Genomic DNA, 13,154 nt, shown 5'->3' on the forward strand with positions numbered 1-13,154 from the left:
TTATGCAGGTCCTCGAAGTATTCCTTCCACCGCCTGACAATTTTCTCAGTCAAAGTCAGCAGCGCTCCGCCAGCACTATACACAGTGCAGGTAGAGCACCGCTTTCCCCTCCTGAGATGCCTGACGGTTTGCCAGAATCTCTTCGAGACAGTCCGAAAGTCTTTTTCCATGCCCTCTCCGAACTCCTCCCACACCCGAGTTTTTGCTTCAGCCACTGCCCGCGCCGCATTCTGCTTGGCCTGTCGGTGCCCGTCGGCTGCCGCCGGAGTCCCACAGGCTAACCAAGCCCGATGGGACTCCTTCTTCAGCCTGGTGGCTCCCTTCACCTCTTGTGTCCACCTGGCGTCCTCAAAGAAGTCCTGCCATTAATTAATGCTTCAATCTTAAATATGATCAACCTATCTCTAATAATCGGCTATGTACCACAGGCCTTCAAGCTGGCTGTAGTTAAACCTTTACTCAAAAAGCATCACTAGACCCAGCAATCTTAGCTAATTATAGGCCAATCTCCAACCTTCCTTTCATATCAAACATCCTTGAAAGAGTAGTTGTCAAACAGCTAACAGATCATCTGCAAAGGAATGGCTTATTTGAAGAGTTTCAGTCAGGTTTCAGAGCTCATCACAGCACAGAAACAGCTTTAGTGAAGGTTACAAATGATCTTCTTATGGCCTCTGACAGTGGACTCATCTCTGTGCTTGTCCTGCTAGACCTCAGTGCAGCATTCGATACTGTCGACCATAATATCCTATTAGAGTGATTAGAACATGCTGTAGGTATTACAGGTACTGTGCTGCAGTGGTTTGTATCATATCTATCTAATAGACTCCAGTTTGTGCATGTAAATGGAGAGCCCTCTTCACACACTGAGGTTAATTATGGAGTTCCACAGGGTTCAGTGCTAGGACCAATTCTGTTTACATTATACATGCTTCCCTTAGGCAGCATCATTAGAAGACATAGCATACATTTACACTGCTATGCAGATGACACCCAGCTCTATCTGTCCATGAAGCCAGATAACACACACCAATGAGTTAAACTGCAGGAATGTCTTAAAGACATAAAGACCTGGATGGCCGCTGACTTTCTGCTTCTTAATTCAGATCAAACTGAGGTTATTGTACTCGGCCCTGAAAAGCTTAGAAATATGGTATCTAACCAGATTCTTACTCTGGATGGCATTACCTTGACCTCCAGTAACACTGTGAAGAACCTTGGAGTCATTTTTGACCAGGACGTACCTTAAACGCACCTATTAAACAAATATGTAAGACTGCTTTCTTCCATTTGTGCAACATCTCTAAAGTTAGAAATATCCTGTCTCAGAGTGACGCTGAAAAACTAGTTCATGCATTTATTACTTCCAGGCTGGACGACTGTAATTCATTATTATCAGGAAGTCCTAAAAACTCCCTGAAAAGCTTTCAGCTAATCCAAAATGCTGCAGCAAGAGTCCTGACAGGGACTAGAAAGAGAGAGCAGATTTCTCCTGTATTGGCTTCCCTTCATTGACTTCCTGTTAAATCCAGAATTGAATTCTTTGTTGATAATATGGAATATTTTTGGCAATATAGTGTAAGCATTCCATTGTTTAATCAGCACACCATTTTAGCTTTAGTTTTTCTCCCCTGTTCCATCTCCATCTCCCTTTTAGCAATATATTGTATATATTTGACATATTTACATTTGAGCTAGCCCCATTACTCTGCGTCCTGTGAACATAGACATTTTTGTCTGGCTTCTGTGTCCTCAAAGGTGACCTTCTTGTTTCTCCTGGGGTCGATCCATGAGTTATGTATGACCACATTGTTTGGTGTAGGGTCAGCTTCAACAACAGACACCACCCTCTTCTTCATCTTGCTCTTCAAAACCTTTTGGAACTTCTGCCGGGTGAAGGCGTAGAGGAGTGGGTGAAAGATGGTGGTTCCATAGGCCATTACCAAGAAACCCAGGCGGAGGCGATCAGCCAGATCACTGGGTCCAGTACTGAGGATGATGGTGTTGAGTACAGTTATTGGAGTCCAACAAAATAAGAACGTGGAAATGATGAGAAGAGACATTCTGAAGACTCGTTTCTGCCTCTCCCTTCTCTCTCGATGACGTTTTACGGCTCGTCTTAGTGCAATAATCACAGACACTGATGCCCGCATGCCCAAAGGTGCATTTCCACCTGCCCTGACACCTGTACTGCTCTGTGAAACCTCAGTTGACTCTGCTTGTGTTGCAGTGCTAAGAGAGATGGTGTTTTTGCTCTTTTGCTTCTTTTTAGGCAAGTTGTTCTGAAACCGTGTTCCAATGCGAATGTTAAGAGCCTGAAGAATCTTGTAGTAAGTCACCAGCATTACAACAGCTGTGAAAAAGAATATAGGAATCTGTGCTAGCAAGTGATAGTACAGACCCACCTCTGTGTAGTACTCATTTGTATGAGGTACAGTCACCACTGTAGTCTGGTTCAAAAGATATGAACTGGATCTGATAAAGAAGCCCACTTCCATGAATGGAACGAGGAAACTGAAAAAGGATAAAGCCCAGATGGATCCCAGCAGAACCACAGCTCGGCCCATTGTAAGCACACGGTTCGCTGGACGTACTGAGATGTCATAACGGTCCACGGTGATGGCTAGGACATTAGCGGCGGTTGCTACACTCGTGAAGGAGACGCAGGCTTCATGGAAGCAGCACATCATGGCTGTGTCCACCTCCAGTGGAATCAGAATCACCACAGTTGTCAGTGGGATGCAGCACACGCATATCTGGAAGTAGAGACGGAGACAGATCATGTCCCAAATGCAACATGTTTGATTTTATCTCATGTATTGGTTAAAGGCAGGCTTATTGAATTTATTCTTTAATTTTTTCCTCCAAGTCCAGTTTTTATCCCTCGGCTGTAAAAGGCTGATGAGTTATTGTTGAGCGGGCAACCAACTTTCTGAATCCGATAGCTTGAGAAAGAAGCCACGTAGGATTGTGAAATTCATACCATAGGCACAACTGTTAAACATCTCAGATGAGCTCAAATTTCAGTGACCTCGACCTTAAGGTCAAGGTCAGAGGTTTGGTTTCCTGAAAATCTTGCAATAAGATAAGAAGGAAATCATATCTATCTACTGTGAGGCTGAGGGGTAACTCTGGCAGCTACCAGTATTTTTAATATGCATTTCTGTTAACTGTTTAAGTTTTTTCCCACAGTGTTGTTTGGTATTAATTGCCTGTATTAACCTTGGTATACCTCTGCTGCTGTTGATAAACAGGAGTGGGCAGGAAGAAAAGAAACATACAGTTAAATATGACAATCAGAACTGTACACAGCCAAACTGGGGACGAGTTTTTGATAAAGCCCCTGCAAACCAAAACTGTTTACTAGGAGTGCAACGATATTCGTATCGATATTGAACCGTTCGATACAGTGCTTTCGGTTCGGTACGCATATGTATCGAACAATACAAAATTTGTAAATTATTTTATCAACTTTCCTTCTGACGATGCTGTCTGTGTTGAGCGCTCAGTGAATCTGCGTTCGACTACTCCGCCTAGGCTGCACTGTCGAGCGCAGATCCACTGAGCGCTCAACACAGACAGCATCGTCAGAAGGAAGAGCGCAGGGCAAGCTAGCAAGACAGAAGTTAAGCTCTCCTTGCAACATGGCAAATTGGACCTCCCCCACCCTCATTCAGATCTGGCGTTTGGAATTATTTTGGTTTTCATGTGACGCATGACTCTGAAGGTAAGCGCGTCATGGACTAAAGTAAAACAGTATGTTGGATGTGCCACGCAATGCTCAATTACATGGGTGGGAACTAGTGTGTTAGCGAAGTTAGCTCGTTAACGTGTTGGCCGTCTAGCCCCATGCACGGGGCGATCAGGGGTAGCTCGTTAACGGAGATTTGCCGTGTTGTGGCCTTAACGTCATTTCAACGAGATTAACCTGAAAGCATTAGTGGGAAAACAACGAATATGACTGCACATTTACGCCGACAGCATCCTAGTGCAAAGACAAGTGGAAGCAGACAAAAACAACAAGCATGCATGCTACAAACTTTACCCGAGTCAACAGCCGTTAGCACATGATTCTCCTTATGGGGACCTGATATGTTTAATATGCTGCTGAGAATATAGCCCAGAAGAAGCGTATAGTATAGCTTTTATTTTGGAAAGAGCCATTTCTCTGTAATAAACTCTCTTTCCAAAGATGAGTGATTCCTCAATCAGATACAGGGCTCGCAATATCGCTAGCCCGATGTCCTGGGGCTAGCGATTTTTCCAGTCGGGCTACCAAAATCTATCTCTGCCCTGCCCGTTGGGCTATTGTAGGAAGGAAAAATATGTCAATGCTTTTGCATTCTTTCGGAAATGTAGCTGGGTAATTATGTCATTGGCATCGGTGAGCCACTGTCAATATGTGACATATTGAAATCGCGTTTGAATTTGTGCTTGTTTTTTGCTTTCACTTTGCAATCGCGCGAACTGTGTATAGAGAGCAACAGCACTGATCTGTGAGTGATGATAATTTGCGCACCAATTCCTCTGACATCGTCTTATCAATCGTTAGCTTACTACACAAACATGACAAGTGAAATCTCCCGCAGCTTAAACATGTGAGAGGTTGATCACGCAGAGAATCGCTGAGCATTATGTGAGTGCGTGTGTAAAAGCAGCAGGATATATATTTCAGTTCTGCTGAGCCAAATAAGACAGGTCAGGGTGAAGAAGTGACAGCCAAAGAAAAGTTTACCACAAAACGGAAAAGTTATGACAAATCAGACTATAAGGCAAAAAGAAAGTGCAGCTTTATGGTTTCATGGACAAAATAATTTCTGTGGCTGCAATATGACGAGCTATATAACCAGGGCTGCACATAAGTGGTCCGCAGGTGCGCATTCGCTGTCAAAATAAAAAAACACGCACAAGGGTTAGGGTTAAATTTAAAAACTATACTTTTGAGTTAAAATATATATTTATAATTTTAATAAATGACAAATTAAAAAGGCATGAACATTTTTTTTTTTGTATCGAAAAAATATTGAACCGTGACACCAAAGTATCGAACCGAACCGAACCGTGAATTTTGTGTATCGTTGCACCCCTACTGTTTACATATGGTTTCATCTACCTGCTCAACAAAAGGTTCAGTGTCAACTTTAATTGGACAAAATGTACTGCTGCTTTCAGTCTCTGAACCTATTCACATGCTTCTAGTGGAGATGCAGATATGTGCTACAAGTTTGTTTTTGCAAAAAATACAGTATTATTAATGGGCTGACTATGATTCATCACATCCACTCCACCTGCAGGGTCTTCCCCTGTAGAGCAGTTAAACAACACTACACTCTTAGAAAACAAACGTTAGTGACATAATCGTTCTCAATGATGTGAGAACCTCAGAATCGTTCAGTGGTAACCCATAGTGCTATGAAATGCCTCTTAGCAGCTGACTCTGATAGTGTTGTTAGTGGAAACGATGACCACAGTGGAGGAAATGGCGTTGGCCTTCTTCAGAGGTCATTGGACGCTGGAGCAGGTAATGGCAGTGTGTGCATAAATAAGAATGAGGCTAAAATGCACATTTTTGTGTTCCTCACTGTCATGTTCGCACTCAGCTTTTCATTATCTGCTGTGCTGATATTGCTTTGGTATGAGGCTGTTTATGCCTTTCTGACACATGATGGTTTGAATTGGAGCTCGTTGTTGGATTACTTGAGTTACTGATAAACCAGTTGCCTGACACAGTGAGCACGTAGTGTGATCAATGCAAGCAGAGCTGTGAAGCTGTTTTTGGTGCACATTCCTACTCACCAACACATCAACCACATGCAGGTTCATGGTGATGATGTTGGACACGGAGCTGATGAGGTTCTGCTTCATACAGTAGAGGATCAGCACAGTGAGGTTGGAGCTCAGACCCAGAATGATCTCCAACAGCAAGAAGCCTGTCAGAGAAGCCTGTTGACAGAAAGACATTGGAGGATATGAGGACGCTTCACTGAACATTTTGTAGAAGTTAAATTACGTATTTTTTATTTGACTGTAAGCAAATATCCTACAGCTGTGTAATATTACTAATAATAGTAATAATAATAAAATGAAATTGCTGATAAAAGAAACCGATGTGAGAAGACATCAGATGTTTAAAAACAATAATATAATTTTATTACTTAAAAGCACCTATATTAGAAACATTTTATTAAAGAAGTTAAAGGAGGTCACAGAGTCTCTGATCTCCTTTTGAAGTTCAATCTAAGATGCGTCTATAAGGGTGCAGCAATACCTGGAAGCTGATGGGATATATTTCCTCAGAAGAGTTCATGTCAAGATCAGATGGGTCAGCGGTGTCAAGCACAGTCGTGTTGCTCATGGTGGCTGCAGACATCAACACTGAGGACGTGTGCATTATCTTGATAGGAGGAAGAGGCCTGAAGAGTAGTTTGCACAAACACAGACTGTTCAGAAGTGTGAAAGCTTAGTTATATGAAAGATTTGTTCAAGTGTCATCAAACCGGCATACCCTGCAAAGGACACTGCGCTTGGTTTTAGTGAAGAATGGATCGTCTACAAGCACAAAGCTTTCCCCTTGCGTGACATTGCTACTCTTTGATCATTTAATTGTGCTTGTTGAAAATCTAATTTAAGTAATGTATACTTCACAGTGGAAACCAAGTTAAAGAAATCAGTGTTAAGCGGTCAGAATTACAGACACTATTATATCTTCAGAACTGCTTGCATGTCTTTTTCATGATGATTATTCGTTGTCTTGCAAACGTCAGAAATGGATGGGGTAAGTGTGTGATAAGATTTCAGACTGAAAGGATCATTCACCAGCAAAATGCAGGAATTCATTTAGTAGAAATTTGAAAAGGGTTCGGTAAAAACCAAGGACGGTCTTTGGATAGCTGCAGTCAGACGGGAAAGAAAACCCTGACCATCAAATACATGTGCCAATGGTTAAGGTTAGGTTAGTTTGTGCCACTTACCAAAGTGGAACTGGACACATGTTTGTATAAAGAGCAGTGCTTTAACCAAGAAAAGCATGTCGTTATTGGCCAGGTGTGTGAAGAGAACAGCCAGTGACCTTTTACTCGAGTGTTTTTAACATTTTTTTTTGCAGTTACTGTAGTTATTTTCCATGTTTACAGCCACGCCGAGTGAAAGTAAGCTTTCCATTAGTGTAGCTGTTTAATATATAAAATATCTATAAAAACATTTATGTATATATTTGTTTTGCCTTGAACACACATTTTCATTGGTTCCACGTACACCCAGGTTCTTTAGCTTTAGGACTTGTAGTGTTCTCGTTGGGAACAAGTCAACTGTAATCGTCCAAGACTGAGATGTGTGGACACGAGAGGTTTAAACTCACCACTTCCTCCTAGCGGTGTCCTCTCCAGCTTAGCAGTATTAGAAGCATGTTGGACCACTCCACTGTCTCCGGACTTGGTAAAGTTCATTTGTTTGATCCATCTCTTTTGCATCTTTTGATGTTCAGGGATACTGGTTCCAGTTATCCAGTGGTAAAAGTCTGTGCAGTGCACACCCACCCCTCTTCGGGGTGCATGTGATTTGCACCAGTGAACTAACATCAATGGCGTCTTTCATGTAAAGCTCTGTCCTGTCATTGTCCGTTGTGCTTAAACTGTTGCCTCCAGTGTCATCTCTGCCTGAAAATGATGCCAGCACCAAAACAATCCTCCTCTCTGCTCTGCTTCCAGCTTTTCAGGACATATTCAGCTTTTGATCTTTGGAGATTATGAAAGTCCCGTTAGGGGCTAACGCACCTGTGAGACTTTGTCAGGTTCTCGTGTTCTGCACAACACTGAAGGGAGAAGGTTGAAAATGGGGGGAAGGAAGGTTGTTTGATTGTTGCTCTGAACTTTAGAGGCCTGTGGTCCAAGGGCAGGGAGTGTTGCACCAAGGTCAGCACCGAGATAGTCACACATGCACAGAGAGTCCTTATATACCAGTCGGACTAACGGAGTCCATCCACTGATTTATCATTCATAGACTGGAAGAACTGATTGAAGCAGAGAATTTTGCCATGTCCCTCTGTCATCAGGATTTGTGCTCCTCCTCAGTCAAATTCCATATGACCCTAGGGCAGGAAAAGGTGAAATTTTTTATTAGGAAATGTTTTCCTCCTGGTCTGGATGTCAGATCACATCTCTATCATTTAACTCAACTGGTTGATCATCCTCTAACACATGGCCTGGTCCCTCTGCCCTCTTCTTCATGTGCACAGTCTGCGTTTAATCAGTTTTTGATGCCTTGCCTTTTGTCTTTGATGGTTCTCATCATGTGGTGTTCACAAAATGAGTGCTGAAAACTGCGAGCTGGTTCTCTGCAGTACAACCAAGGCGACTGTTGTTGAGGTTTGGCACTGTATACATAAAACTGAATTTAATTCATGTGTATGAAACGACACTGATGGGTCAAAAACAGAGCACACATCGGTTTGTCACCACATGACTATATCTGAACTTAAACTGTCTGGTCTTAATCGGATCAGATAATTCCTGATAGAGATCCAAATTTCCCTACAGTTGAGTGGTCAAAGGAGCTTCTTCAGTTCCTTAAGGAACTGAAGAAGCTCCTTAGACTACGATGACCTGGATGACTGAGAACCTTCACAGACCTACAGTTGAGTAATTGAACTTTGAATGAATTAAATTGTACTCACAAAAAATCTAATCTAAAACCAGAAATGATGGCATCATGCCACACCTGGTCCAATATTCCTCATGTAAATGTAGGATTCATACATTTCTGAAAACATTACTGGAGCCAACAGTGCATGCGCCATTTTGATTATTCTAAAAGATTAAAAATACCTAAATGTATAAATCTGGTGTCTTCACTGATTAAAAACAGGGTAAATTTCAGGTACATCAGTATTTTTGCACATTGAACAAATAATAAGTGTTAGCTGCAGCACATCTGTGTGCTGTGAGCTCAGACTTTTCGTCAACACGTTTGTCCCCAAGCAGAGTTCAACACCTTCATTTGCTGTAGTGTAATCTTAAAAATGCCCCTTTGAGAACACAAAATTACTCTTTTATTTAAGCTCATATTATCTGTGACATGATAAGGTTTGTCCTACTGACCTCAGCCTAAAGACGCATGTAAATGAGTTTGGTGTTGTATCAGCATTTTGTTGTGTCCATCTCCTCAGGGGGCAGCAAAGTCGCTGCGTTTATCTTATGAGAAGTGTTTGTTGCTGCTTGCCAGCCGCTCATTTGGTCTAATTATTCTCCGCTCGGAATAATCACTGCTGGAAAATCGTGACTCACAGCTCAGCAACATGTCAGCACGCTGTGTGTGTTTATCTACAAATGAATTCCTTTTACGGTGCAGCACATTCACATGCTGTCAGAGCAGCACTATATGATGATGATGATGCTGTGCATTAGTTTACCTGCTGAGATCATCTCTCAGTGATCCTTCATCCTCAGGTGAGGTAGTGCAGTGGCCTCAGGTGATGTGAGGTTCAGCTCAGTAGTCCGTCGTGCAGCGATCACACTGTTGAATCCTTTCTGGGTGGAAATCTGTCTGCATGCAACTCCAGAGAGAGAGCGAGGGACTCGTAAGACCACAGCCCTGCCTCCCCCTCTCTCTGCGCTCTGCTTCGCTTCTTCTGTCAGCCTGTCTCCGTTTCCACCTCTAGTAGCCCATCCCACTCATCCACTGCTCCCGCCCCCTCCATCACCCCCCACCATCAAACCATCTTTTCCTGCTCTTTTTTTTCTTTTTGCTCTTTTGCGCTTAACTAATTGGGTTTACAAAGCAGACGCTCTCCTAATGTTTTTCCCACTCTCATGCTTTGTTTCTTACTGTACTGTATATGTGTTTTGAGCTGCTTGTAATAAGTTTCCAGCATGCAGGAGTCATTGTTTGTTTCCCTTTTCTTCTGCACCATCTCCCCATAAGTTTGTTTGCCCTCATTAAAGAGCCCAGATAGGAAGCAGTGGCCATGACGATACCAACGACAGCATCTTTCCTGTCAGGACTTTGGCCACTCCTTCAGTGTTTGTGTTTGCAAAGCACCTGCCCGATGCTGCATGCTTAATTGTCCCGATCTGGCTACCATTCAAGTAGCTGCGGTGTTGCCCTTATTGCTCGCCGTGCGTATCTGCGGCGTAGCTCGCGAGTGCACTAATTAGAGCTACTTGTCATTGGCATGGCAACAACAGCACCACCAGACAAAGCCAACCCCGACACGTTGGATCAGAATTCAGATCAGGACCGTGTCTGTTTTGTGTAGGGTGAACATGATTTTTCACTACATCTGGCTGCTGCTCTTCATCTGTTTATTCAAGAAATGTAACAGGGATGATGGTCTCTGCAGTCCACCTGTTCTCAGCCACATCAGGTGTTTAGCAGGAGAGAGATGGCCGACCCCGGGGTTATGAAGAGGAACTGAATACAGGCTTTTTCTCTGATGACAATTTACATGAAATGTGAGAGAAAACAATGGAAGGAGACCGAACACAAACATTTCTGCTCAGTTTAAACTCTTATGCTGCTCTAAGCACGGCAGAGCTCATAAATGTAGTGACACGTCATCTCCACTATTTCAAACAGACGTGCACATTGAAAGCAAAAGTGTGCTTTCAGGACTACACAACCAACTTTGTGCGACAAATGCCATATTAACAGACACTGACGTTAGGCTTCAGAGGGAGAGTCTCATTTTTATTGCCAAGAGTCCGAGCTTCACACATTTGGTTTACAAATAATGCCGGTGCACAAATACTTCACACACAAATCCAACAGTCATCCCTGAACAACTTCAGAGCTCGCTGCATCTTTGAAACTGCAGAAGAAGCAGGTAAGCACTAAATAACATCCAAACATCCTAGTTTTGTTTGAAAACAAGAATATTTTGATGAGTATAGAGGTATATCTTTGAAATGTCTCCCCATCTCGCTCATCCTCATGAACACCCCCAGTTGCTTTTTTATTATTATTATTATTATTATTGTTGTTAAGAACAGCTTTTTATCTTGTGTGTTTATATGAGAACACCCACCAGCCAAATATACGGTTCTTTAAGTGCAAACGTATTCAGATTAATTTCACGGGTAATGAATTTCTTTGGTTTTATTATGTATTTATTTAAAATGCTAAGGATGTATGAGGGAGAGCTAATACCCAAAGATTAGAGATCATTGACATTGTGCCTTTAAGCAAAGAAGGACTAGTTGTGATAGCCTTGAGCTCAGCAGCTGCACAGTCTCTGTGCTTCTTTACGTGCTGTGTTTACAAAGATGTTTCAGGCATTCTTCTTCTTGAAAGCTAAAAATAAAACTTCCTGCAGAGCTGTCTGCTTTGTGTTACAACACATCTCCCCTTTTATCAACAAAGTATTTGTCAGAGAATCTTTCTAAGTTCAGCTTGAAGAAAGTCATTTTGTCTCCTGTTTTTGTTTGGTATGTTTGACGTTTCACAGTAACAAATGGATCCATTTCTCAGTTTTATTTCTATTTCAATGCTTCCCTTTGTCTTTTAGTGCAGATGTGAGCTGACCTGATAAAGGTTTATTTTATTCGATCTTGTTTGTTTGCTTATCAGGAGGACCATGAGTATGGGCTCATAAAAACTTTGCTAATTAGCTGAAACATCTGCATAGAAATGGATTATTTCAGCTTGAAATTTAAAGGTTCTCTAGCACATCGAGACTATCTCTCCACACCGTTACATATTCCATATGTAACGGTGTGGAGAGAGAGTCTCTCACTAAGAGAACCGAGGTTACACTGTAACCGTACATTCTCAGTCAGAAGGTCATCGTGGTCTAAGGAGCTTGGAAAGAAAAGGGTCTGGACTTCTTTAAGGTTCCTGAAGACGTTTCATCATCACCTTCTCAGATGGGAGGTGAAGCATCTCATGAAATTAAAGCCCCTTTGAAACTGAGAAGTTTGAGGTGTGTTTCCAAGCTGCTGTGATTACCGAGCGTCCAGTATATGACACTTGGTCATAACAGCGTGATGTTTGACATTCACCCAGTGCCATTTCTGGTGTGTATGAGAAACACTGTAAAGCGAGAGGCATATTTCAGTGGTCTCTCCTGACACACTTGCACATCTAACCAAATAGTCTCTGTGGCTGACGCGTGGGTCCAGAGCAAAATCAAACTATATTTAATGTCATTTAAGGATTTGGCAGCTTTGACAGGGAGGTATTAATGAATTTTTTGGGAATGATAACGAGTCAGAGGAGCTCTGTGTGGCCAAACAGAAGCCAGGTACTGCTGCAATGTGGTCTGGGAAACGCTACGTTTCCATGAAGCGCGTAATACTGCTCTCATTGTTCTGCCTCTGGGTGACCGTGTTCTTATGTTCCCTTTGAACTGCAGCAGCTCCAGCTCTGCAGCCCTGTTGTCTCCTCTATGGTTCCTCTAGGTCTTATTCCATTCAGTATCACTGGTCTACTCCATGCATCACTTGGTCCTGTGTGTAAACAATGCAAATAGTTGTGTGCTTTAAAAAAATCCCACAGATCCCAGGCCATCTGTGCGTTACTGAAGATCCACATGACTCTTGTTTTCTGCACAGGTCATCTAAGCAAGTGTAACACTGTCCCATTAGAGTGGCTACTGTAGTGGTTGACACATCCACCTAACAAGCCAAAGATCCCAGGTTCTTTTCTGGGTGGAGATGGGAATCATAATGGGATTGCATCAGGGACGGCATCTGGTGTAAAACCACTCAAATATGTGGAAGTAACCGCGGTGAAGGCTCATCGGGTGTAGTTGGGCCTGCCATGCGTGGTGTGATAGAGTAGCTCTTACTGTTATCTCTTTGTTCTCTATTTCACATGCTGAATGAATTTACCACGTGTGTACAAAAGTCTAATTTTTCCTTTTGGGTCTAGCACATCATGGCCTGCATTATCTGTGCATATTTAGACACAAGTCAGAAAAGACCCAGTTTCATTGTTAAACACAAACCTAGAAGGAGGCAAAGAGATGTGGAGCTCATCTGTTTCATCACGGAAACCATCGCACTGGGTCTGAGGCTTCAAACAGATCGGTTTGACTCGAAGGTGGCTCCTGTCCAACTCCCTCGTCCTCTGTGCCTCATCCTGCCACCTGCCTGTAAACACTGTTTCTCTCTCTCTCTCTCTCTCTCTCGCTCGCTCGACAAATAGCATCTCTGAAATGG

At 42.7% G+C, this 13,154-nt stretch overlaps 2 protein-coding genes across 5 annotated transcripts in view; one reads left to right on the forward strand and one right to left on the reverse strand.

Annotated features, from left to right (window-relative positions):
• The window catches only part of cog5 (component of oligomeric golgi complex 5), a 59,463-nt gene that overhangs the window by 24,306 nt on the left and 22,003 nt on the right, over positions 1–13,154 (forward strand). The window lies entirely within an intron of this gene.
• On the reverse strand, positions 1,441–9,620 carry LOC120723537 (G-protein coupled receptor 22-like). Of its 3 annotated transcripts, none has more exons than XM_040015022.1 (5): positions 9,407–9,620; positions 7,358–8,086; positions 6,269–6,413; positions 5,797–5,943; positions 1,441–2,756 (listed from the first exon to the last, which is right to left on the reverse strand). In XM_040015022.1, the coding sequence occupies exons 3-5, from the start codon at positions 6,389–6,391 to the stop codon at positions 1,704–1,706; spliced, it is 1,323 nt and encodes a 440-aa protein (XP_039870956.1). In that variant the 5' UTR covers positions 6,392–6,413; positions 7,358–8,086; positions 9,407–9,620; the 3' UTR covers positions 1,441–1,703. The 3 variants fall into 3 exon arrangements, with proteins under 3 accessions (XP_039870956.1, XP_039870958.1, XP_039870957.1); XM_040015024.1 differs by lacking the exon at positions 9,407–9,620 and adding an exon at positions 8,432–8,443 and having other exon boundaries at positions 7,358–7,963; XM_040015023.1 differs by lacking the exon at positions 9,407–9,620 and having other exon boundaries at positions 7,358–8,457.

Source organism: Simochromis diagramma, unplaced genomic scaffold (genome assembly GCF_900408965.1).
Source record: "Simochromis diagramma unplaced genomic scaffold, fSimDia1.1 OVJJ01000453.1, whole genome shotgun sequence".
Taxonomy (NCBI): Eukaryota; Metazoa; Chordata; class Actinopteri; order Cichliformes; family Cichlidae; genus Simochromis; species Simochromis diagramma.

What these genes read in the sequence shown, in the direction of transcription:
- LOC120723537 (XM_040015022.1), bottom strand. Translation starts at nt 6,391, where the DNA reads ATGCACACGTCCTCAGTGTTGATGTCTGCAGCCACCATGAGCAACACG. An exon ending in TATATCCCATCAGCTTCCAG is followed by an intron (nt 5,944 to 6,268) that starts GTATTGCTGCAC and finishes TTCTGTCAACAG; the next exon opens with GCTTCTCTGACAGGCTTCTT. An exon ending in TGCATGTGGTTGATGTGTTG is followed by an intron (nt 2,757 to 5,796) that starts GTGAGTAGGAAT and finishes CTCTACTTCCAG; the next exon opens with ATATGCGTGTGCTGCATCCC.